This window comes from Prunus persica, chromosome G5 (genome assembly GCF_000346465.2).
Source record: "Prunus persica cultivar Lovell chromosome G5, Prunus_persica_NCBIv2, whole genome shotgun sequence".
Classification (NCBI taxonomy): Eukaryota; Viridiplantae; Streptophyta; class Magnoliopsida; order Rosales; family Rosaceae; genus Prunus; species Prunus persica.
The window spans coordinates 12,500,420-12,525,686 of record NC_034013.1 but is presented as its reverse complement, the minus strand read 5'-3'; the positions used below and the strand labels follow the sequence as shown (position 1 = coordinate 12,525,686).

The 25,267-nt window shown below is 37.4% G+C and overlaps 4 protein-coding genes across 6 annotated transcripts; 3 read left to right on the top strand and 1 right to left on the bottom strand.

Annotated features, from left to right (window-relative positions):
• On the top strand, nt 1,378-6,398 carry LOC18778093. The gene is made up of 14 exons (XM_007211176.2): nt 1,378-1,933; nt 2,304-2,426; nt 2,627-2,696; nt 3,190-3,303; nt 3,445-3,528; nt 3,962-4,012; nt 4,251-4,280; nt 4,431-4,493; nt 4,626-4,691; nt 4,853-4,981; nt 5,183-5,218; nt 5,514-5,633; nt 5,785-5,946; nt 6,121-6,398. Exons 1-14 carry the CDS (start codon nt 1,536-1,538, stop codon nt 6,229-6,231), a joined length of 1,557 nt encoding a protein of 518 aa, XP_007211238.1. The 5' UTR covers nt 1,378-1,535; the 3' UTR covers nt 6,232-6,398.
• LOC18776435 (metal-nicotianamine transporter YSL1) lies at nt 6,707-10,350 on the bottom strand. Of its 2 annotated transcripts, none has more exons than XM_020563792.1 (8): nt 9,947-10,350; nt 9,357-9,748; nt 9,062-9,234; nt 8,847-8,941; nt 8,624-8,758; nt 8,340-8,529; nt 8,029-8,143; nt 6,707-7,878 (listed from the first exon to the last, which is right to left on the bottom strand). In XM_020563792.1, exons 2-8 carry the CDS (start codon nt 9,715-9,717, stop codon nt 6,959-6,961), a joined length of 1,989 nt encoding a protein of 662 aa, XP_020419381.1. In that variant the 5' UTR covers nt 9,718-9,748; nt 9,947-10,350; the 3' UTR covers nt 6,707-6,958. The 2 variants fall into 2 exon arrangements, with proteins under 2 accessions (XP_020419381.1, XP_007211288.1); XM_007211226.2 differs by having other exon boundaries at nt 9,357-9,743.
• Nucleotides 13,683-15,332, top strand: LOC18777156. The gene has a single exon (XM_020564905.1). The coding sequence runs from the start codon at nt 14,281-14,283 to the stop codon at nt 15,043-15,045; it is 765 nt and encodes a 254-aa protein (XP_020420494.1). The 5' UTR covers nt 13,683-14,280; the 3' UTR covers nt 15,046-15,332.
• Nucleotides 18,479-25,009, top strand: LOC18777880 (serine/threonine-protein kinase 4). Of its 2 annotated transcripts, XM_007210273.2 has the most exons (21): nt 18,479-18,946; nt 19,417-19,671; nt 19,769-19,893; nt 20,008-20,052; nt 20,235-20,316; nt 20,414-20,482; nt 20,673-20,843; nt 20,945-21,010; nt 21,175-21,243; nt 21,359-21,430; nt 21,612-21,958; nt 22,050-22,186; nt 22,303-22,397; nt 22,468-22,506; nt 22,587-22,646; nt 23,164-23,265; nt 23,366-23,417; nt 23,514-23,569; nt 23,936-24,000; nt 24,130-24,181; nt 24,417-25,009. In XM_007210273.2, the coding sequence occupies exons 1-21, from the start codon at nt 18,494-18,496 to the stop codon at nt 24,471-24,473; spliced, it is 2,469 nt and encodes an 822-aa protein (XP_007210335.2). In that variant the 5' UTR covers nt 18,479-18,493; the 3' UTR covers nt 24,474-25,009. The 2 variants fall into 2 exon arrangements, with proteins under 2 accessions (XP_007210335.2, XP_020419610.1); XM_020564021.1 differs by lacking the exon at nt 22,468-22,506.

Here is a 25,267-nt window from a genome sequence, read left to right as displayed (position 1 = left end):
TGATTTATTTTCTTCCGTTATTTGGTTTGTAAAGTTATTACTTTTTTGGCTTATTATCACAAAACGTCCCTAAGGTTTACGAACTATCAGATTGCATCCTTAATGTTTTTTTTTGTCATTCGTGGTCCTCAAGGTTAGTATGCATGATCACAAATAGTCCTTGCCGTTAGGTTTCCGTCAAAAACTCTGTTAGTTTGCTAACGTGGCATATATGTATATCACAAAACATCCTTGAGGTTCACACACCTATCACAAATGGTCCTTATGAAATTTTTTAATATTTTAAATTTAAAATTCATAAAATTTTTGTTTTCTTTTTAAAATTTTATGAATTATAATTATTTTAAAATATATATTAAATTTTAAATACATGTGACACTATATTATTGTAGATGTTGGCTCCATATATATGCCACATCAACAAACTAATGAAGTTTTAAAAAAATAATTTAAAATTCATGAAATTTAAAAATGAAAAAAATTAAAGGTTTAGGGTTCATAAATGGTCCTCAAGATTAAAATCCTTCTATAAATGATTTTTCATTTATAAATAATTTTAAAAAGAAAATCAAAATTTTATGAATTTTAAATTAAAAAATAAAAAAAATTTCATAGGGACCATTTGTGATGAGTTTGTAAACCTCATGGATGTTTTGTGATATTTATGTATGTCACGTTAGCAAACTAACAGAGTTTTTGATAGAACCTAACGGCATGGACCATTTGTGATTGCACATACTAACCTTGAGGACCATAAGTGACACAAAAAAACATTAAGGATGCAATTTGATAGTTTCGTAAACCTTAGGGACGTTTTGTGATAATAAGCCTACTTTTTTTTAGTAAAAGAAATATTTTATGAAAGGATTAATTGCCATTTTGCCCCAGTTTCATAATGGTCAATCTACTACTTATACTATTTTTTTCATGGACTTAATGGCATTTGAAAATTACTACAAGTTTTTCCAGCTATCATTGGATTGGAAAGAAAGAGGATTTGTGGATTTTTAAGCATAAACGATGTCGTATAAGGATAAACGATGTCGTATAGTACTTTACTTTCAAAAATATAAAGGAAAGCAAATCCTGGCCGCAAGATTTATAAGTGGACAGCTGGGATTAAAATCCTGAGATGCTGTAATATACTCTTTCCCATAACTTCTCATACCAGACCAACCCACTGAAATGCAAATAGGGATCAGATTATTCGTATTCTTTACGAGTAAAGAAAAAACATATTTAAAAAATAAAAAATAAAAACGGTAATTTCTTCTGTAAAAGCTGGTAATATGTTCCCAACTTACCCATACATTTTTTACTGTGTTAATGAATTGGAAGTAAAAGTACGTTTATGACTTGGTTACTTTATTTATTTAATCCCTCCTTAATCCGTAGAGCTGCGTAATTTTGATATTTTTTTTAGCTTCCCTCAGTCTTCGTCTTTGAAACAACCGGATCTCATCTCTCTACGACCCTTCTGTGTGTTCGCAGTCGGATCAATCTTAGAAATCTCATCGCTCGTCCGATCTCTCACAATGTCCACGGCTCCGGAAGAACCCCAGTCCCAGAACGGACTCGAACCGGACCGGACGACAATTCCGAAACCCGATTCCGAATCAGAACCAGTGGCACAGCCTGAAGCTAAACCAGAACCCGTGCCAGAGCCCGAAGCTAAACCCGAGCCAGTTCCAGAGCCCGAAGCTAAACCGGAACTCCAACCTGAACCAGAAGCAGTGGTAACCGATGGTGCGGATCCAAAGGTGGATGAAGTCGTAGAAGCCGCGATCCAATCGAATAACCAAGCAAGTGCGCATCCAGAGCTGAAAAAGGACGAAGGAAGCCGTACATTCACAATGAGAGAGTTGCTCGGTGGCTTGAAAAATGACCAATCGAACGACGTCGCTAATGATTCTAGCTCCCCATACAGTTACAGGTTTGCATTCCTTCATTTCATTTCATTTTATTGTTTCTGCATTTCTTTTAGTGGTGCAATTGTGCAAAGTGCTGTTTTTTATGCTTGAATTTCGGTTATATGTAGACAATTGCTCCAATTCGTAATATTTGGCTGCAATACCCACTTTCGGGTTTTCTAAGACGGAAATTCTGACAAAGAATGATAGAAGTTTCACTTCAAATTGGTTATGGTTGATTAGCATGTAACTGTTTTTGACTAAATTTTTTCAGTTTTAGTCTTATATCAAACTATTATGAATGAAATTTGTGGTTGGGGATAACCTTAATATTTTGTTAATAATTTATTTACAACTTATTTGCCACCAATTTGTGGGTTTGAATTGTATCAGTGAAGAAAGCCCACAGGAACACTCAGAGCAGAACAATGCTGCAATGGAGTTGATCAATAGCGTCACAGGTGCCGATGATGATGGTCGGTCTCGCCAACGGGTTCTTACTTTTGCTGCCAAGAGGTACTGTCTTCTTAATCTTTTCTTCTTACTTGTCAGCTTGGTAGGTAATAGTATAATTTTATAATTTACTACCAAAACAAAGCTTGAGTTGTTTGCTATGTGCACGATCACACTTCCTTTTAATTTTTTATTTTATACCACAGGTTGTTTTCCTGGAGTGCTGATTTCCTGAAATTCTTTTTTGTATGTAAATTGTGTAGGTATGCTAGTGCAATAGAGAGAAATCCAGATGATTATGATGCGCTATACAATTGGGCACTGGTTCTTCAGGTTTGAGATACTGTCTTGTTTGATTCCTGGTTGGATTTAGTTATTGTTTTGATAATTAAATTTCAACCAGATGGCTTTCTTTGTTTTTAATTATTTATTAGCATGAGAGTTGCGAAAATCATGTTATTTTATAAGGGTTGAAGGCAAATGATAGTAAGAACAATATGCTCATTGAAACTCTGTCTACTGCTATATGTGGTATCCTAAGCTTGAGAACATCACTCATTCTACATTAGTCAACATTTTCCCACTCACTCTACATTAGTCAACGATTTCTGACTGGGTCATATGTTTGGAATGAAAAATGCTAAAGTTACCTTACATATGTTGGCTCTCTCCTCCAATAATGTATGCTTAGATGTTTCAGTTTCTCTATAAATGATTTCATAACAGGAAGTTTCAATTGAAATTCTTATTTTTAAGTACATTTTGTCTTCCTCTGAATTGTATCAGTGCGAATTACTCTGTTAATCAATCCTCGTTTGGAATGCAGGAAAGTGCAGATAATGTTAGTCTAGATTCTACTTCTCCTTCTAAAGATGCTTTGCTTGAGGAGGCTTGCAAAAAGTATGATGAGGCTACTCATCTATGCCCAACACTTCATGATGTATGTTTGCATATCCTTTGTCAATATAATCTCATTAGGTGGCTGGTGAAATTAGTGATCTCAAAAGTGCTATCATTACTTGATAATTTCTTATTAATTATATTACTTGTGTGAAAATAATGTGTTATCATTACTTGCCAGGCTTTCTATAATTGGGCTATTGCTATCTCTGATCGGGCAAAAATGCGTGGTCGTACAAAGGAAGCTGAAGAACTATGGAAGCAGGTTAGATTACAACTTCAGTACTTCAGCCTTGCAAGATATACAGAGTCTTAGAAAAGGTTCTGCTCTTGTTAGTTTCTTCTGCCGCTGTTGTGGCAACTGGATTCTAACACTTGGAAGCTGGATATGACTCTAATATTCAAAAGTGAATAGCATTTAATATGAATAATCTGCTACTTTTTATCTGCCTCATTTTGTTGTAATGTTAGGACTTAAGGACTAGGTGATCTTTATGAGCTTTAGGAAATTAGGAACTTAGGAGTCTGTTACTTAAAGCAATTTTGTTTCTCGTCAGATATGGCGGTGCTGTGCTGGCATCACGTTGGAATAGTTCTCATTTCCCTTCAAATCATAACCAACTTGAGTTCTTTTTTTCTGTAAGAAAACATATCAAAAGGGTGAAGTGATTTATACCATCTCTTAATTTGATTTGCAGGCTACAAAAAATTATGAAAAAGCTGTTTTGCTCAACTGGAACAGTCCCCAGGTATGACTCAAGAAATTGTTGTATTAGGCCTTTTCCAATTTCTTATCATATTCTGAGAAAACCAATTTCTTGTACATTTTTTTCCTCTTATATGACTGTTCATCTTATTGCCATTTTCTTTAAACCCTCTTCCAGAGAGAGGGAGAGAGTTATGAAGTGCTTCTGGCCAGATGAAAGGAACACAATGTAGTTGTTTGCCTCTTGTTTCTTTGTACTAACTCCATGTTATATCTTTCAGGCACTTAACAACTGGGGACTTGCTCTGCAGGTATCTTAAGTTGCATTAGTATTGGCTTTTAATTTAGCTTCTTTTAGAAGAGAGAAAATCTTGTTGAATTTTCCCCTTGCTCAGCATGTATTTATGTTCTATGTTACAAACTCCAATTTGACTTTTTTCTTCTTTGATTATGCAATTTAGGAACTCAGCGCGATTGTTCCTGCACGAGAAAAGCAAACAATTGTAAGAACTGCAATTAGTAAGGTATTATGGTTGTTTGGAGACATCAGAATGATTGATTGAATTTGGTGGGAAAACCAGAAAATTATTTTCATGTCTGAAGTGTAAGTTCCTCATTTATACTGCCATGACTTATTTCACTTTCCTCTGTTGCAGTTCCGCGCAGCTATTCAGTTGCAGTTTGATTTTCATCGAGCAATTTACAACCTTGGAACTGTATTGGTTAGTTTGTTACTCATCCTTAATAATTTAGGATAATGCAATACTCCATAAATTAAAAGGATCAGTTTCCTCTATACTGGGTAACAAGAGATCACTAGTTGTTTTATCTAATAATCCCATGTAACTTGAATCACCAAAACTTTTCTTCTTCCTACTTTCAGTATGGATTAGCAGAGGACACACTAAGAACTGGGGGATCTGGCAATCCCAAAGAAGTTTCACCTAATGAGTTGTACAGTCAATCTGCTATCTACATTGCAGCTGCACATGCTTTGAAACCAAATTACAATGTAAGGATCCTATGGTTTGCTTTCTCGGTCAACTTCATTTGATATTTTCTCAAAATAGAATACCCAATTATACCATAGAAGGAGAAAACAACAACACTTAAGTTAGAGAGACGGGATTCGCTTAATTTTATTTTCCCCTTGATGTTTAAGGATGTGAACTTTGATTGTTCATGCTAAGTTTTTGTGATTAATTACTTACAGGTTTACAGTAGTGCCTTGCGGCTGGTGCGATCCATGGTAAGTAATAATACCAATTTCTGCCATAAACTCTCTAGGCTTTTGGATAAATATTTTTTGGTCAGTTATGAGATTGGTGTCTAGCTGTTCTCCATGAGAAATGGTCCTTATTATGGAATTATACATGATGTGCATACTCGTTTTGGACCTCACCTTTGGCTGAGGATGATGCACGTGAGATTTAAGCTAGTCATTCAGTCCCATAGCTCTCAGTGGTCGTACTTTGATGACGTTTAGTTCTTGCTTTTTTTTTTTTGGGTTGCGTATATGTTCTAATAGAACTCAATCTTCACAGCTTCCTTTACCTTATCTCAAAGTTGGATATCTTACTGCACCACCAGTGGGGAAATCAATTGCACCTCATAGTGATTGGAAACGATCACAATTTGTTTTGAATAATGAAGGGCTTCAACAGGTAATTCTTTATCAGTTTTTTATTGTATTAAGTAAAGAAATATGATGTGCACAGTGAATCTCAGAATTAGGTGTACATTTTACTTCAGGTATAGTCTTCATCTATTTGTTATTATATGTGTTCTTTTTATTTATTTACTTCCATTCAGCAGGTTAACAAAGGTGAGCAAAAACAAAGCATCTCTGGCAGATCAGGAGAAGCTGCTATAAAAGTTGACGTTCCAGATATCGTTTCTGTTTCATCATGTGGTGATCTGACTTTACCACCTGGTGCAGGCCTCTGCATTGATACAATTCATGGACCTGTCTATCTGGTAAGGAACACCTTTTGTTACAGAGAAATCCTTTATATGAGTAGAATGATGATTAGAAAATGTCGACAAATCATTAAAATTGTATTGGCATTCTGTCAAGTGCATAAAAAGTGCGCAGAAAACATTGCCTTTTTATATTAAAAACCCATTCTAACGTGAATGTTCAACCTCCAGGTTGCTGATTCATGGGAGTTCCTTGACGGATGGCTTGATGCAATCCGTTTAGTTTACACAATCTATGCGCGGGGTAAGAGTGAGGTTCTGGCAGGTATTACAACAGGCTGATTTTTTATTTATTTATTTTTTAAATGTATCACCAGTTCCATGATTTTGTTTTGAGTGATGTATAATTTTTGTATTGAGGATGACTTGTTCAAATAAAATCTGTATATTATAAAATTTGGATGCGTTCAATACATTTTTTCTCTGAATGGTCAGATTATTTTACTCAATTGGTGGTTCTATCTCTAGAAAGCTAAAAGGAAAACTGACATTTACATACAGTTGCAACTCTTTTTATCTCTCTTTTGATGTCTGTATCTCATCCTTTAACTGAGCACCATTCGCATTGAGCTGGATCTGGCTGCTCTCCGTATGAAAGAGAGCCGATTATCACGAGTGTCACCGGCATAGCAAACGTATGCGCTTCCTTGCACACCATGAAGGGTATACGATATGCCCTACTGAAGGCTTTCTCAAAGACATGAAGGTGTTTCTAGGAAGAGTTTTTTCGTTTTATCACAAATATCGCACCAATTCGTATGAGGCCGTGAGCCACTATCCCCATTCAACAAAAGTAAAATTGTAGAGGAATATTGTTAAGTGGTGGTCAATCGCCCACCAAAGTGGGATGGGGACAAGGAGAAATTTTTTATTGTTTAGGGATACAACTTCTTACCATTTTCCTGGTACTAAATAACATCCTGTCACATTTTTTAGAATCAAACTATCTATCGCTATGAAGTGCCCTTTTCACCATTTCTCATTGACCACATTTGTAAATCCCTTCAAACTAGGAACCCAAAAATTTCATGCACATGGGTGCTTTTACTTTGGCCAGAGCAAGAACTGAAGCTGGGAGAGTCCACAGCCCTTCCCCACAAATTAATCCGGAAGCAACTGCCGGAACCATCAGCACAGCCTTCTTGCTGTCAAGCTTGTGCCATGTGAAAACGATCAGACTTCCGATACACATATCAATGGCAAAGTAAGCCCCAACTAGAAATGGCACACCCATGACCATGGGAAGTGGCATATATTTTCCAATCTTGGGTGAAAAATCTCGAACCAGGTTAACTATCACTGCGAAAGCAAAGAAGCCATAACAGAGCTGCAGGCAATGCTGAGGCAGCGCCGAGAAGCCTTGAACACCTAGAATTGCCATGTTTCTGTAGATCAACGCATAAGGCGCTTTGAACTCTCCATGTGGGTTTCCCACATCAAATGCCTTGTAGAACAAGAAGAAGCTGAGAGGAGCTGTCACACAGCCTAACGCAGTGCCAAGGGTTTGGCTCACAAACATTGCTCTAGGAGAGGTGAAGGTTAGATGGGCTGTCTTGAGATCCTGCATCAGAATACAAGCCACAGAAACAACTGATTTGATGAGGCCACACCCAGCAAGCCCCGCCACCACACCGTGTTCTTTTCCGGTCAATGCTGCTAGCACAAAGAGGGCAACTTTTCCGTAGTTATAGGCCATGTTTATATCAGTAAGACCAGCTCCATATGCATTGCAGAATGCAAGAGATGGAGCAAGCATGTAGGCTACAATGACATAATACCATTTAAGTTCCGGGAACATCATCGGGATAGCGATTATGGAAATTATGGAGAAGACAACATATCCGGTAACTCCAACCCACATGGGAATATTTTCACTGAGGAAGATTTCATTTTGTTTTTCTTCAATTGGCTTCACCTGGCCATCCAGAGCTGCAGGAAGAGAAGTGGATATGTCATAGAGTTAATGTTGGTGATTAGTAAAAACTTTAGTGCGTCTCTGTGAGAACCACTAAAATAACTGTTAACTAAATAACATATTAAATTCTTGGTGAAAGGGAATTGTAAGGCCGCTCTCATTACCCAAGTTGAGATTCTTGTTTTTCATTCTGTCATGAATGTTAACGATGGTTGAAATCAGTATCTTGATGAAATTGTAAAGTCCATCGCCAAGGATTAGAGCAACCGATAGAAAAACCTGAAAAGGGGTTTATGGAAAACAGTGAGTCAGTGAGTATGAGATAACCGGTCGTGTACAATCATACATCTATCTCTCTCTCTCATCACGTGGATGAGAGAGACAGACATATGATTTATTGTATACAACCGGTGATAGGGAAGTTTTTGTCAAGACAAGGACAAAGTGGATAGAAATTTAAAGGATTGAGGGAAACCTTGTAACCATATAAACTCTTCATGTCATATTCATCTAAACTCTCAGAAAACCAGTGTCCCTTAAGCTGGCCAAGAAGCGGCCACATTACTCCGAAAGAGAGCACAGATCCAAGAAGCAAGGACAAGTTTACTAGATGGGAACATATCATGCCTGCTCCAACAAACGTCATACTAAAATCGAAGTAGAATCTGCAATCGATAGTAGCCACAATTTGCAAAGGATCAGTTACAGCTAGCAGAAGCAAGGGAAAAGAGTGATTGAAGAAAATCCATTGATACGTACGTGTGTTTCCAAGCTTGCAATCCGAATGTGGGGAATTGGGCGAATCCACATTCTTCTTTGGCACTGTAAAACCACTTGAAAAATCCCCACAAGAAGCTGACTGAAAAGTACTTCATGAAGCCATGCACTTGCTTCCTGCAAATGGTCAGAAATTTCTGTTGAGGTTTGATTCTAACATGTCTTTCTATGAAGAAAAAGAAGAGCACTTGTGGAAGATGTTTACTTAGCCATCTTATCTCCCTGAGTGTGGAAGCCATTGATGAGAACAGCAGTTGCCAAACCACTTGGATATGTTAATTTCAGGTCAACTATCATGATCTGTGAAGGAAGGAAAGTCCCTTAAAAAAAATCTACTTCAAAGTTCAAGGCAAAAGAAATCATATATATCAGAAAAAGTTAAACAAGAAACTGAAGACTAAAAGACCAATATAGAAATACCTTCCTGAGAGGAATTAAGACAAAAAGGCCAACAAAGCAGACTAGAAAAAGGAAACCAGTCATCCAAACAAGCCCAGGTTCCTTGACATCAGATGCAGAGTTTCCCTCTGTGTTCACCCCGGACAACTCATATGTCTTCTTGTTTAATCCCAAGAGATAGGATGCAAATCCACCTGCGTATCCCAAAAGCATAAAGATATATAATGATTAAGATTAATTATAAATTAGAACAACTTAAAGAAGAAGAAAAGAGAACTAATAACAAAGCTTAGTTTAATATGTGAAAGCCAAATACCTCCCATAGCAATACTATAACATGCAACTGCACAAGTCTGTATCATAGTATTCTCTTGCCGGGTGAAGGGTCTTGATTCAAATCCTGCCTTTTGAAGCAGGTTTGTCCATGTCCGGATAAACACAAAGGCAAGGAGAGCAGCAGAGACATTGAGGTTAGGAACAATCCCAGTTGTGAGGTTTAGCTTCATGGCTATCACACTGTACACCATTCCAATCACTATGCTTGCAACGACTCCCCGTACCGTTATCTGCTCTGTCCATGGAAGGATTGTCCCAGCTAACTCCTCAGGTTCGATTACTGTCTCGTCTTCCATGTCCTCTCTCTCAATCTCCTTCTTCTCTCTTGCTTCCAAATCCATGCTGATGGCTTTCAGTTTTACTGTCTCTGCACTACTCAAATTACAGCAAGTCCTTTGTAAGAACCCAGCAAGGTATTTACTTGCCACTTCTTGGGGGTCAGCTTATTTGTTAGGCAAACAGAGAAAATGGGATAAAATCTAAATAATAACTTGCCACTTCTAGCATGAAGATGTTGTAGACATAGAAAGAAAAAAAGGTTAAAAAGGAATCAATGCATGATGAAATCACCTTGGAGCTCTTTTATTTCAATCCTTCCCTTCTAGGTAGCTACTGCAATGGATGATGGGACTGGATTGGCTATAGAAATCACATAAATCTTGACAAATGTTGGTCCTTGTCTTTTTGTTTAGCTGATAATTTAGACCCTTTGTAGTGAACAGGACAGCCAGAAAATATGCATGTGTTTGCCTTCCTGAATATGTAGCCCACAATTCAGCAACTGATATCAGACAGGCTATCCTCTTCCTCAATATATTCACACTAGCCCACAAATTCCAAAAGCACATAAATACATCTCGTCAATGGAAATTCCACACCTAACAGTAAAAATATCTGATATGTCTTTAGTTTATATATAAATCAACCACTTGCAAAAGTACCAACTAATAAATAAGATTTTTGAAGTGCTAGGAAGGCAGAAAGTGCTTGATATAGAGGTGGGCAATGAATTACAATATTGATCACAACTATAACCATATATATGATTGCCTACTTCACAAGCATTGGCTTTGCTAGCTGACCTTATCCTTTACTCTCCATGAAATGAAGTGGTTAAATTGGACCATTGGGAATCTGTAAGTTGTACATTTGTGGGTCAAGCAACACCCCTTATTGAGTAGGAAATGATAGCTGCCGAAGAAAAACAAAACAAAACATTGGTGTTGTTTCTTGAGCATGATGGGTCATAAAAGTCAAGAAGATTCCTTTGCATTGACAATCATAGAGTTTCTCTTCTACGTATCCTTTTTTCATATAAGCAAAATCACATCAAATGACTCGTTTTAACGAGTAATATTTTTTTGACTGTCGAACTAAAAGTTAAATAATTCGCTCACTTTTTTACTATTTCACCCACCGAAACGCTCATATGTTCAACTCTTTTATTCGATTCTATAAATATATACACACGACGACCTTTTAATCGGCCCATAAAATAATTAGAATTGTATAGCTCGAGAAAGTACAAGTCTAAAAGTTTATGACTTATACATATATTTTATGTGTCACTCTCTGTACATTTTGCTTGGTTTATTGGGTTCTGTAGACATAACATGTGAAGCTAGTCTTTGTTTTTGTATAACAAAGTCCTCATTATATGCTTGATCAATACATCAAATCCAGCAATTACTTGTCAACATTAAATTTGAATCATTAAGTAAAAGACACAGATGATCAAAGTTTTCCTTGGCAAACCTAATCAGAAAAGAAAATGAGAGGAAGCTAATCAGTGCAGGGAGGATGACCTGTGAATGAGAATGGATGGAGGGCGTGCTTTGTCCCCTGTGGAAAAAAGCAATGGCCGTGAGGTCTGCACACGCACACTCAACCCAGCTGTGGTTTTTGGAACATTCAGCAATGGCACCGTGCCTGCACGTGGCTTTGACACCTTTGGCACCAGAAAATAGATGAGAAAAAACTTCTACTGATTGAAACCTCAGACCCCATAATCTCAGGTTGACTATTTAATTAAGCTTCAATGATGGCTTGATGCATTTCTTTCTTCTCCATCTTTTTCTTCGACCAAAAAACAAACGGATATGGCTTAGATATACACGACTTAATATTGGCTTATGCATTATGCTTGCCGACTTAATTTTTATTTCTAGCTTTTGAAAGCATCTGTACTTCATCAAATCATGGAAACATTTTGTTCTGTTCTTCAAAAGATCACCAATAGAAATATAGAATATTTACAGTGGTGGGTACCCATGTTGAAACTTTGAGGAAGGTCTAACTGGGCATGGCCTCATTTCAAGATTTTGTATGCATGTGTGTACATATAATCAACTTGTTGAGGTCATCCCAAAAGTTCCCAATATTATAAGGTTGCCAATAATTGTTAAAAGATCAGCTGACTAACAAAAGTTTGTAAGACGCTGTAAAGAAGTACAAGCTTCTTACGCAAAGAGTTTATAGTTCAAGTGGTTTAGAATAGTTACACGTGCATGTTCTGCTTTTAATAGTATTTGTATAAGCAAAACCACACAAACTTATTATGACTTGTTTGTGGGTCCCAATCCAATATGTTTACTCCTTTTTATTATTATTATTATTATTATTATTATTTAAATAATCAAATATGTTTGCTTTATTTTTGGGCAAGTCCAAATTGAGGGACATTGTTAGCCTATCCAATCAGTCCTTGGAGACATGTATAGGTGTTGGTTCTATTTGGTTTGGATATTGATCGGTACATATCCCATATATTTTTAAATCAACTATATTCCTACCATATTTACAACTTTTCAATTGAGATCTCAATGTGGGTTGAAAAACCCATATGCAATAGTTGATTAAAATTAGAAAATGGAGGAGACATCTTCATCCAAAGTGGCTTTTGTAATCATAGTTACGATGACTTTAGTGGAGCCTTGACCAATCTTATGGTGATCTTCAACAAATAGATATGGGATTGCAACTCAGTCACACTCAAAAGCTGCAACTTTCTTTTGCACTAACAGCAGATACATATATTTATCATCCCTTTTACTACTTGAGCTTGACTTTTTCTAGTATACTGGTTCAAAATATTTGGGGTAATGGCTGCTATGGTCCCTGCCTCCACTTTTTCATTTTGGGCTAGGCATGCTATAGCTATTGCTATAACCATAGAGATCATGGAGCAGGCTTTTGTGCACCACACTTCTTGGTAGGCTTTTGTATTTTTCTTGTTCTCCAGCTTCAGAAAGCAAAAGGTAAGAGTGTGGGGCTGCAATTGATTAAAACCACAACAACAAGGACAAGCATGTTCTTAGTGATGAACTCCAAGCCTAAAACCAACAATTCATGAAGAACTTGACATTTCACCAGTCCAAGTGTCCCGAATCTCTCCCACTCCCATGTAACGTATGCATAGGATAGGATCCATTTGTATAGTGATCACCACGTATATTTTTTGTGAAAACTCGATCCATAATTCCCGTGAATTATCTATTATGATATCATAAAGAAATATGCTAAACTATAGCCTTTAGCTTAGGAGAAATCGGAAGAAAGTGAGGGGAAAGTCCAGTAATTAATCTCAATAATGGCATTATTGCTCCTTTGTTTAAGCTGACACATTGGGCTTAGCATCATAAACAACTCTCCTTAAACCATCAAACAGAGTACTAAACAAAGGAACAGCTGTCAAGGTGCAAGATTGCCAGATGTCAAGCCACTGTTGCTGACTTTCTCTATGCGCTGACTCTTTACTGCGTGGCTGCAGCAATAATATTGGGTCTAGAATACTGATGACGTTGCTGTTGTTGTACTTCATCACACACAAAATAAAAAAGGCCTGGGAGGTGGGAGTATTATTAATTCAGTTTGGGCTGGATCTAAAGTTTAGAACACCCATGATATTGTTAATTGTCCCTTTAAACTTGAGGGTCAACTCATTTTTTGGGAGACTGTGCAGCCATGAGCCAACAACTTACTGCACTTGTACCTTATTTAAGTAACAAAAAAACTACTTAGGGGGTCAACTCATGTTGGCAACTAATATATATTCACATGCATAACTTGTACAATGCTCTAATTTTGGTCACTATGTATTCAACTTACATTGTTCTTTTTTCCTTGTCAAACACTCAATCAAATTCAAAGTTTCGTTTTCTTGATTGAAAAGGTAAAACTCTAAGATTAGCAACTGTTGGCGATAAATTAGCAAATTTATTCGTAATCATATTGACTTTATGATAAGTATTGTTTCTCTTTGTTGAGACATGTCGAATTTGCAGCAATCACTCCCCGAGATATGGGAGTCCATTGTTCAAGAACATCGATAAAACCGAAAGTTCGATAGGTAAAACCTTATGAACGATAGCTATTAATTTTTTTTTCTTCAGAAATTAAGAGATAAATTATGCAAAATAAAGAAATAAATAAAAAGTCAATGGAGCCAAAAAAAATAATAATAATACATGTCACAACTTGCCAAAAGAGCCAAAGGTATCACAACTCTCTCGACCGTTTCCAAATGTTTCTTGTTGAACTTGAATACAAATTGAGCGGCATAAAATACCACCAAAACCAGACCAAGACAAAAACCATATACATGGATTCATGCACCTCCCAAACCATCCAATCCCCTCACAACTCATCATTATTCGCATCAACACATTACAGCCGTCAACCATTACCTCAATCGCTCGTCCTCAGTACATCGAGCACGCAGAAATATCTCAGAAACCTTGGTCGCCGCTTTTTTGTCGTCTTCCCCACGTCATCATCGCATAAACCGTGTGCTTGCCTGCCGCGGAAACCCAAACCAAACCCGCATCACCCCCGCTGTATAAATACCCACGCCTTCAATGCATCTTATTTGAATCTCACTTGGGTCAAATACTCCGGAGAACGAGATGTGTAGATCGACTGACTACCACGGATTGCAACCGAGGAAAGACCGGTTGAAGATTCGGGCTTTCTTTCTGCGGTTTTCGGGTCTGAATACCCGGGCACCGTTACCCGAATCCCTCACTCTTTCGTTTCTTCCTCGGATTAACGAGAACGAGTTAGAGATCGACGGGTCGAAGATCCGACCCGATACGCCGGCATTCCTCACTCTCTACCGGGTCGTGAATGCCAAGGTGAAGGACGGGGAAGTGATATTCGGATCCCGGGAGCGGGTCGAGGCCGGCGATGGGATCCGGTTCGAGGTTTATCTGAGGGAAGAGAAGGTGCTGAAGGGAACTTTCAGGAAAGATGAGGGGCAAGAGTGGAAATTGGAGTGTAAGTGCGCGCTGGAGAGCGAGAGCGTCGCGACGGAGATAGCTGAGGCGCAGGTCTGCGTGGCCGTGGAGGGACACGTGACGATGATTGAGAGGGTGAGAATGGTGGTTAAAAAAACAAAAAAGCACCGGAACTGCGGGTTTAAGCGGCTGGAGGAGATTCCGGAGGAGGGAGACGTGGATTATGAATCAGACGGCTGTTGTTGTAAATGTGGATCGGACGGTGGAGATTCGGAGGTGGGTGGTGAGGTGGCCAGAGAGGATATGGAGTTAGAGGTAGATATGGAAGGAGTGAGATGGGCCGTTGATGTGGGTATTTGGGTCATGTGTTTAGGCGTGGGCTACTTTGTTTCCAAAGCCTCTGCCAAAACATTAAGACGCAGAAGATTATTTTAAGCCCAATGGGTTTTTGGTAATTTCAAATCTTGAAATTTTGACACGTTGTTGAGAGTTCAATGGTAAAGACCCAAAAGAAGTAAAGGTCATAATGATTTCAATGAATTTAATTAATTTCGTTTTTAAGATAATGGGGTCAACTCATCTAATCACATCACAGCTTAGATTTCTCTATTGCAGGAAGTTAGTTATAGAAGATTCCAATATCCCTTGTTTGTGTTGTGTTTTCAATTAAAGCCTTTTCCATCCTGGCTTCAATTATATAAACTTTTTGCCTTGGGTTTCACAAAAAAAAATCATATCCTTTCCTCAATCCCTTTGGGCTCGTTTGGTACACCGTATTAGACTCTGGATAGGAGTAAATAGGCTATGTCAGGTGTTTGGTGTCAACTTGTATTATTTAATTACCCGACTATTTTATACGGGTTGGGCTTTTAATACTCTCCTTACCTGACTAACTAATACAATCCACACAGTCCGGTTTAGATAATACACGCTTAATTATACGGCTAAGCACGCGTTCTACGAAAAAAAATCAAACGCTCTTTTTTTCTTCTTCTCTCTAGGGTTTTTCTCTGCTATCTTCTCCAAAGGTTATTTTCTTCACTCTTCTTCAGGTATCCATCTCTCACTCTCTCTCTCTCTCTCTCTCTCTCTCTCATACTCTCTCCAATATGCTTCTTCTTGCTTCTTCTCTATTCTTTATATATTTCAATTTTTTTATTAAATTTTTGTGGAATTAGGTTATGTATTTTTCGTTTTTGAAATTAGGTTATGCTTACTTACATGAATGAAAGCTAAATCGTAAAAGGACCTATTTTACAAATGAGAAACATTGGACATGGGCTTAATGAATGAATTGCACAATCCTATTACCGAAGCAAATTAAACCATTTAAATGAATACACAAACTTCACAACAGTAGCAGCAACATCAATTGAGTCATCACCATTTTCCTTTGGTTACGATTTCTTTTATAGTGGGTTTGGTCTTGCGTTTGGGACATTGTTGATTGGTTATGGGTGGTGCTGTCCGAATTCCTTGTTTTATGTTATCTTATGTATTTTGTTTTTGTTTAGTTTTGAACTGGTCTGGGTGAGAAGCTTGGTTCTAGCCTTGGTTTTGAGGTCTAGGTGTCTCTACCCGGTTTTTGTGACTTGCTTTGTAATCTATTTTTTATGGGTTTCTTTAATGAGATCAGATTTCAACCCACACCAAAAAAAAAAAAAAAAAAAAAAAGTAAGAGGAGGCTCTCTTTATAAAAACCAACATTGATGTCAATGATGATGATGAGGAAGTTGAGGTTGAACCAGATCATTGTGCCTCTTTGCCAATATCAAATCAACAAAACTCAGCTAACTCAAGCAGTCGACACCACAAACAAAATGTAGATACTGATATTCAAAAGGAAATGGCTAAAGCATTTGGTGAGATGATTTCTGAGTCTATTGACCAATTGAAAACTATAACTAATAGTTTGGTGAAAGGATCAGAACCAAGACCTGACATTGCTGTTGAATTGGCAAAGATGGACTTGTCTATTAATGACCAAATTAAGGCACTACGGCTAATTTTGGAGAAAGCAAGTGATGAGAGAACATTCTTGACATTGGATGGTGCTATGAGAAAAGCATTTGTTCTTCTCTTACTTGGGGCGAGGGAGCTGTGATTCACTCTTTGATGTAGTTTGGTTTATGAACAACTTTCCCTTTTGCTCTTATCACCTTAGTATGTGATCACTTTGAATTATACATTATTTGGTACTGTTTTTATTAACGTATGCGAGTATGTTGGAATTTTTATGAGATACTACAATTATGATAATGGGTTATATGAAGAAAAAAAATATTGGCAAAAATAATTGAAAAACAAATCTTGTCATATGAATCTTACCAAAAAAAATTCGTGTAATTTGAATCTCAATTTCCATTAAAATTATCAAAGAAATTTTTTTTATTTTAAAAATAGTCTGATTTGATGTTATCCGAAACATCACCAAACACAGTATAACTTAGTCAGGCTATTTATCCGGAACAGCACCAAACGCCTTATAATATTATGGATAAATAGTCAGTAATCTCCGGAACAAATTAATACTATCCGACGAAAATTAATCAGTACAATCCGACGTACCAAACAAGCCCAGTTTGGCAAGTGCCTAGCTGACGACCTTATCTTTAGACATGACTAAAACTAACTTTTATGTTTTCTATCCTCTCTACCTCTAGGGTATGTACCTACATGCTAGGTACCTTAGGTTGAGTAATGTTAGGGGGACAACATTGATAATACGAAAGATTGGTCAACAAAATGAAACTAAACTCGTAAAAGTGCTATACAATATGATTCGTTCGAGTTAGGTTACGTCCGCATAAGAAGTTTGTAACTTAAATAGTTAAGAGGAGATATTCCTGCACTTAATGTCATGTGTACGAATCTCTTTTCCTTTAATATCGTTGATCATAATAACTGGTTGTAATGAATACACATCAAATTAAGAGAATATAGTTGATCTAACATGTTCTTTGGTACATGTACAAGATTTAATGAGCTCCTTGCATGTCAATTAAAGATCATTTAAAGTTGATGATATGTTGTTCTTTTGTGCATATGAAACATTATTGGATGGGCAAACATTGACACTAGCCTACCCCCTTGTGTGTCATTATCTGATGGTGAGGGACACCAGCCTTACAATTGACAAGACCAATAAAGGCCCTTCCTGGTCGACCAAAGGGAAAATGAGCAAGTGAGAAAACCACCAACACATGAACATGCTTAATAGTTAGAGGAGTTTGACAATTCCGTAGCCTACGAGACAGTACAACTATACAAGTACTCCATGTTATTCTCCATTTCGGTTATCTCTGTCGTTCTATCATCATGCCTATCTAGCTGGAGAATGATAACAACGGCCAATATGAAATCGCTATTGCATTACACATGTATCGCGTGTATGATTCATTTAGTTAAAAAATGATACCAAATGTCAACAAACGTAAACGATCATAAGAACATTTTAAATTGGGGAAGTTTTTTCCATTGAAATGCAACAGTTAAGCACGAAATAAACTTCATATTTTTTGTTGGAAAATTGTGTTTGAAAAGAAAAAAAATTTCCTCTAATTTGATGATCTAATGACATTCAATCAATCGAATTAAATCTTCTAATCAATGGAAGGCAGCATGTCATTCCCGTAATTTTCCGTTAAAAAAGATAAATAAAATAATAATACATTTCGGACAAAACAAGAAATCTGCCCAAGAAATTCAAAATCATAATTCCCAAAAATAGGGGTTTGTCTGAAAATTAATAATAATTAGCAACAAAACTATTGACAGCTCAGCTCAGCCACAGAGCCACCTCAAAAAATTACAAAAACAATACAAATTCACCAAAGGTGCAAAAGACACCCAGCGAGGGCGCGGGTCCCAGCCGTCCCCTATAATGACCCATCCACGTGTCAACATCCCCATCACCCTTTACAGCCTCCGACACGTCAGCACCTCACATTTCAGTGAATTCACAAGCCAAGTTCTGCTCCGAGTTCTCTTCTCTTTCTTCACTCTCTATCGCCTTTTCCTTTTCGCTTCTCATGGCGGTCAACGAGTTTATATAATATCATCGAAACGCAGAGCCCATAGCCTCAAAACGGCACGCAACTCTGTTTCAGGTATAGCCAAAGCGCAAGTCCTCGCTAGTCGCTTCTTCTCCAAGAGGAGGAGCATGGGGAGGATGGGAGCCAATTCCAGGTCTCACTCTGCGAACCCCAGCGACTACAAGCTTCTGGAAGAGGTTGGCTATGGCGCCAGTGCTACAGTGTACAGAGCGATCTATCTCCCTTTCAATGAAGTCGTCGCTGTAAAATGTTTGGATCTCGATCGCTGCGGCAGCAATTTCGTCAGTTTCTTATTGCTCTGCTTGTTTCAAAATCTCAATTTTATTGTTGTTAACGAACTTTGGGGGATCATTTTAAGCTGTTTGGTTACTGAGTGAAGCTAGATTTGATATGAGCTTAAGATCTTTGCTTTGGTTTGAGATTGGACTTCGATTTGTGAAATTGAATGCTTGATTTGTGAATGCGGAATTAGTTAGGAATCGGGGGACTTTCATTTTTTAATTGGTGTAGGGTTTAATTTGGTTTTAATTTATGCTTCAGATCCTCAACGGTCTGTATTGATGAGCACAAATCACAACTTTTGCAAATGCTATTATCTTAGTCGCTGGAGTACTCTCTTTGAAATGAATATTGCTGAAGAAAACCCATGTTCTACTGTTTCCAGTTTTGTAGCTGATTCATAACCCGTTATTTTTTTGGGTGAAAATGCATAACCCATTATTTGATATATTATGCTTGTATTCTTTCATAGGAAGATATACGGAGGGAGGCGCAAACGATGAGCTTGATAGATCACCCAAATGTTGTAAAGGCGTATTGTTCATTTGTTGTCGAGCGAAACCTTTGGGTGATCATGCCATTCATGGCAGAGGGTTCTTGTTTGCACCTCATGAAAATCGCATATCCGGATGGGTTTGAGGAATCTGCGATCGGTTCTATCCTTAAGGAAACCCTAAAGGCTCTGGTTTACCTTCATAAACAAGGTCATATTCACCGAGATGTTAAGGTTTGTTTCATTTACGGGTAGCCTTCCTTTCTGTTTCATTGTCATAAGTTTGTTTGGAGGTTCTTACTTTTTGATTGTTTTACTGTCTTTGCTGCAGGCGGGAAACATACTACTTGATACTAATGGGGTGGTGAAACTTGCCGACTTTGGTGTTTCAGCTTGCTTGTTTGATGCAGCTGATAGGCAACGCTCAAGAAACACTTTCGTAGGAACGCCATGCTGGTGAGTTTTTAAGTCACATAAATTATTACTTAATTCCTGGTTTGGTGCCACATGTTATGCTAACTGCTTTATTATCCATGTATTTGAGATTAAAACTTGGTTTTTGCTTTCCAGGATGGCACCAGAGGTATTGCAACCAGGAAGTGGATACAATTCCAAGTGAGTTTTATTTTATGCCGTAGCCTATTTCTTGCAATTGTTCAATGTATTATCTGCTTTGAAAGCTAACTTCTTCACTTAACTTTTGGAGGAAATGATAAATTCCGAGCTGTACTGTATAATTCGAAAAAAGGGTCCTATGTGCTTATTTCTTAGTTTTCTGTTGGTTGATCTCTTTACAGGGCTGACATTTGGTCATTTGGTATAACGGCATTGGAGTTGGCCCATGGTCATGCACCATTTTCAAAGTACCCTCCAATGAAGGTACTTATGTTACCAGGATTGAACTTGACTGCAACCTCTATAGTGGTTCTTTAGTAAAACCTCTGACACGTCAAACTCTTTTTGTTTGTTCTCACAGGTTCTCCTCATGACCATACAGAATGCCCCTCCAGGACTTGATTATGATCGTGATAAAAAGTTCTCTAAGGTATTGGTTTTCTTTCTAGATAGAGTGACATTAACGCATATGTGTTTGATGCATGCAAATCATTTATTAGTACATTGTGCGTTATTAAAAGGCATGTAAGTAGTCCAAGGCTTCAAGTGTAGTTGTTGCCCTGTATTGTATTTCGCTTACAGAATAATATTCTAATTGGAGGATTTCCAGTCGTGATCAGTCTTTTAAAGAAATGGTTGCAATGTGCTTGGTAAAAGATCAAACAAAGAGACCAACAGCAGAGAAATTATTGAAACACTCCTTTTTCAAGAACGCAAAACCTCCAGAGCTTTCTATAAAGAAATTGTTTACAGACTTGCCACCACTTTGGAATCGTGTAAAAGCACTCCAGGTTAGCTGTCACTCCATTTTTATATCACTTCCTTGCTTTCGGTCTTTGACATGTGTTAGTATTCTTATTTTATGAATTGCTAAAATATGGGAATATCGCAGCTTAAAGATGCAGCACAACTGGCTTTGAAGAAAATGCCTTCAGCAGAGCAAGAGGCAATATCACAGGTCTGAGACATCTCTTAATGCTGTTATTTTTTCACATAAAACTGACTTAAACAGAGTCAAAGTATGTTCATATCCAAAGCTTTTTTTATACCAGATAGCTAATGTGTGCCTTATTATTTCTTTTGCCCTAATCTTTAGTGGTGTCATTGTCTTTCCTTGATCAGAGTGAGTACCAGCGAGGAGTCAGCGCCTGGAACTTTGATGTTGAGGATTTAAAAGCCCAAGCATCCCTGGTATGCCACGTATTAGTATTTAGCAATTATCAGCATGGTGGTATCTCTGGGCAGTAGCTTCCTTGTTTTCTATATTGGCGAGTGAATCTGAATTAATATCCTTTGTTTTTGCTAGGTGCGAGATGATGATGATATTCCAGAAATGATGGAAGAAGATGAAAAGTTGAAATCCGTTGTTAGTTATAAGGTCATCAATTTCCTTTTATTCTTGAGACATTTGTCATGCTATTCTTAGTGCAGTATAAGATTTTAGTTTCTTTTTTGGTGATGGTGCACGTTGCTGGTCTTTTCTTTTAAATATCTTATTCTTATGCAGAAAAATAATTTTTCTTGTTTGTTTTGTTTTGTTTTTGTTTTTATGCTAGCAGGAAGCAACTGGTTGCCAATCCAGTTTGGGGAAGTTGAACGAAAATAGTGAACCATATTGGACGGAATACAAAGAAGTAAATGATTATGAGGCACAACAGGTTGAAAGCTTGAACAAAAAAGGCAAGGTTCTTGAAAGTAATATACTGGAATCTGGTGGCCAGCAGAAAACAGCCTGGAAGAAAAATGAATCAAGCTCTGAGGCAACAGCATCTACATCAGAAAAAGACATGGTACAGGCCAAGAATAAAAATCTATCGGTGAAAAGTCGTCAAACGCAGAGTGGCCCACTCACACCTGGTGCTGTGCTTAGTCATTCAGTATCAGAAAGGGCTCGCATCTTTGAAAGGTTTGTCATGGTTAAATAATGCTCCAAAATTGAAGCTATTGGTGTTGTCTCTCTCTCAAGGGATAAGAGCCTGATGCTTTGTTATCTTTAGGAGTGAGAATGAAAATCAACCGGCAATTGATAAAGCTAAATGTGAAGTACGACGAACACCAAGCTTTAGTGGTCCACTGATGCTTCCAAATCGAGCTTCGGCAAACAGTTTATCAGCTCCTATAAAATCTTCTGGAGGTAATGAAGATGTCCATTATTTTTAAGAGATGACAATTAAAAATGCAACTCTTTCTACTGTTATGAGTACATTGGGCCCAGAATTCTTGTAGCGCTAAGTGTTTCACCTTTAATAGGTTTTAGAGATTCTTTGGATGACAAGTCAAAGGCTAATTTGGTGCAAATTAAGGGGAGGTTTTCAGTGACATCAGAAAATTTAGATCTTGTAAAGGTAAGGCTTTGTTCTTATGGTATGCTTATTCTATTTTTTACAATCACTAACTTAAAAAAAATTGCCATAGGATATTCCATCAAGTACAATACCTCGTCGATCTTCACAGGTAGGTAGCCAGTATTTTCCTAACCCTTTCTCAAGTAATTTGTTCAGTTCTAATTCACGTTCTCTTTTGTTATTATTTAGGGATCACCTCTAAGAAAGTCAGCAAGCGTTGGTGATTGGGTATTTGAATCCAGGCAAATGGTTTGTGTTGTAATCTCTCTCCTTCCCACCCCCACTCTCTCTCTCTGTATACATAACGATAGTTGTGTACAGATACATCCATACATACACACATGATACATATGTGTGTGTGTGTGTGTGTGTGTGTGTGTTTGATATCTTTATCTTACTCACTAATGAACATAAAAATTCGAACTTTTCAACCTATTGGATTCTAATCCAATGGCTGAAATTTATTCAATAATAAATTAATTTATGAGATTTGGATAACAGCCGTAGATTTTGATCCAACGGTGGTGAGCATGGTCTTAATGCTCACCGATAACCGGGAGATCTAAATTGTATGTGTGTGTGCACATATTCATATATCCGTGTCTCTGTGTTTATTCGATGAACATTAGATAGTGGCATAGTGCCAATAGTTTTTTCCCCATATTCAATATCTATTATGACAACATAGAAGGTCCAGTCACTAACTTAAAACTGTGGTAGCTTGAAATGTATTTGTCCATTTATGATTTCATTCTCTATGTTTCAGCCTACCACTCCGTCTGCCAAGGAGTTGAACAACAGCAACATACCTGCATCACTTCTCTTGCCTCACCTTCAGAATCTTTTTCAGCAGACGTCGATTCAACAGGTAAAGAACAAATTTGGTACAACATAGATAGTGGATATTTGACCTGAAGAATTTTATTTCTGAAGCTAAGGAGTGTCCTTGTTTATTCCTTGGATTGCAGGATATAATTATGAATTTACTGAGCACCTTGCAACCAGCTGAGGCAGTAGAAGGTGAGTGAAATATCTGAGAGTTTGATACTTGAAATTAATTGTCTATCAGTAAGGAGGCATTGAACCAGTTAGTATGGTACTCCATTTTTGTCTCAGGTACTCAAAATGGAAAGTTGCCTCCACTGCCCCGCAGTTCTGAGACCAATGGAAGTGTAAGTATATTTTATTTTGTCACCGTGATTGTTCTGATGTGGATATGACTACTATAATGGGAATGATATAAATTTCGTTCTTAGCATCTTCTTTTTATTATTATTTTTCCAAATGGTAGTTTACTTGACTGTTTATTTGACAGAATTCCATCAACTTTGACTGATTGAGGAAAAAATAACTGTTAGCTTAGTTCATTTTGAACTGGACTTGTTTACTAAATCAATTTATGTGATATATACTGTGGAAAAGCAGATTTCTTTATGTTTTTTTTTTTTTTTGTTCATGACAAAACTCTATTGGACTGATATCATGATAAGTCATTAGCTTTATCGACTCATCACGTTTCTACTCTGTTTAACCAACAGGTTGAAGCTGCAGTTTCTGAGAGGGAGCGTTTATTGCTCCTCAAGGTCTCTGAGCTTCAAGCTAGGTTAGTCATCTTAAGTTTAAACTGAATGCCTTTGAAGTCCTTTTCTGTGTTTTTTTCCTGGTTTCATATAAGTTTGTCTAATGCTCTCTCTCTCTCTCTCTCTCTCTCTCTCTCTCTCTCTCTCTCTAGGATGAACAACTTGAGTGATGAACTGACTGCTGAAAAGACGAGACACATTCAAGTGAGTTGCTCAAGGGTTCAAAATTACAGTTTTTGTGCCTTATATGGTTGAAGGAAGAAAGAATGCATAATGTTGTAGTCGAGTCTAGTATGAGTACGAGGGTTTGAGAAAATGGTATAGTTCAAGTTAGTTTGAGTTGGACCAGTTGGTAGTGATGGGTTCCCATGCATGCCATTATTGCTGGTTATTTGATTGCATATAGTTTTTCATTAATGAGTTGGTTATCTGGTGACAGTTGCAGCAACAGCTGAATGCTGTATCTGGGCAGGAAGAAAATGGGGACGGAAGATAAGGGGTGCCTGAAAACCCAAAGTTGTGATTAGTGTAAAGTGAATCCATGTACATCCGGCCAATGAGCGGTAGATCGTGCCGAATGTGTTCTCCAACAAATTTTTTTTCTCTATGCTGAACGGGAATTGTTCATTGGCTGCCGGTAAAAGTAGATGCATGGAGAAGGTAACAATTTGATGTTCCTGAATCACTTCTCCCACTGTACCTAATAAGTTCCCTCAAGGATTTCGGCCACTTCAGAATTCAGACAAGTAATAATCGAGCTTATGGATTCATCCGGATGTGATTTGTCCTGTTCAAAAATGGAAAATAGGTGCTTCTCTGTAGCGATCTAACTCCTGGACTGGTGGTCAAATTGGTTCTACAGTTATATACATATATAATAAATAGGGGTGTATTTTATATTTATAAGGTTAAAACAGACATTGTGGCATCATTATTTTTGTCAAAATGGATTTATGAGCTTGTATATGATGGCGGTAGAACGTAATGCTGTTTATTATTTCATTTATACTAATTGTGCTATTCCTATTCCTATGTACGCTTCCACAAACTATTCGTTTTTTGCTTTCTTTAGAAATATGGGATTTTGAATGCATCCCAAATCTGCAACTCCCGTATTATCTTTGTGTAAAAATTTATAAGAAAAGAAGAAAGTTGGTGTTAATTTCGAAATATAATGTTCTCTTGTTAAATTTATGTTGACACGAGTATTGCAAATTAACAAAAAATTGGGACAAAATCATACTCTTATCAAATTAACAAAACATTGCAGAAAAACTATACCCTTTTCAA

Coding starts and splice junctions, on each gene's coding strand:
- LOC18778093 (XM_007211176.2), top strand. CDS start 1,536: ATGTCCACGGCTCCGGAAGAACCCCAGTCCCAGAACGGACTCGAACCG. Junction 2,697..3,189: donor ATTGGGCACTGGTTCTTCAG/GTTTGAGATACT, acceptor TTTGGAATGCAG/GAAAGTGCAGATAATGTTAG. Junction 4,013..4,250: donor TCAACTGGAACAGTCCCCAG/GTATGACTCAAG, acceptor TATATCTTTCAG/GCACTTAACAACTGGGGACT.
- LOC18776435 (XM_020563792.1), bottom strand. CDS start 9,717: ATGGATTTGGAAGCAAGAGAGAAGAAGGAGATTGAGAGAGAGGACATG. Junction 9,235..9,356: donor TTATAGTATTGCTATGGGAG/GTATTTGGCTTT, acceptor TGGGATACGCAG/GTGGATTTGCATCCTATCTC. Junction 8,144..8,339: donor AGAGTTTATATGGTTACAAG/GTTTCCCTCAAT, acceptor ACCCCTTTTCAG/GTTTTTCTATCGGTTGCTCT.
- LOC18777156 (XM_020564905.1), top strand. CDS start 14,281: ATGTGTAGATCGACTGACTACCACGGATTGCAACCGAGGAAAGACCGG.
- LOC18777880 (XM_007210273.2), top strand. CDS start 18,494: ATGACCCATCCACGTGTCAACATCCCCATCACCCTTTACAGCCTCCGA. Junction 20,844..20,944: donor ATCGTGTAAAAGCACTCCAG/GTTAGCTGTCAC, acceptor GGAATATCGCAG/CTTAAAGATGCAGCACAACT. Junction 24,182..24,416: donor AAAAGACGAGACACATTCAA/GTGAGTTGCTCA, acceptor ATCTGGTGACAG/TTGCAGCAACAGCTGAATGC.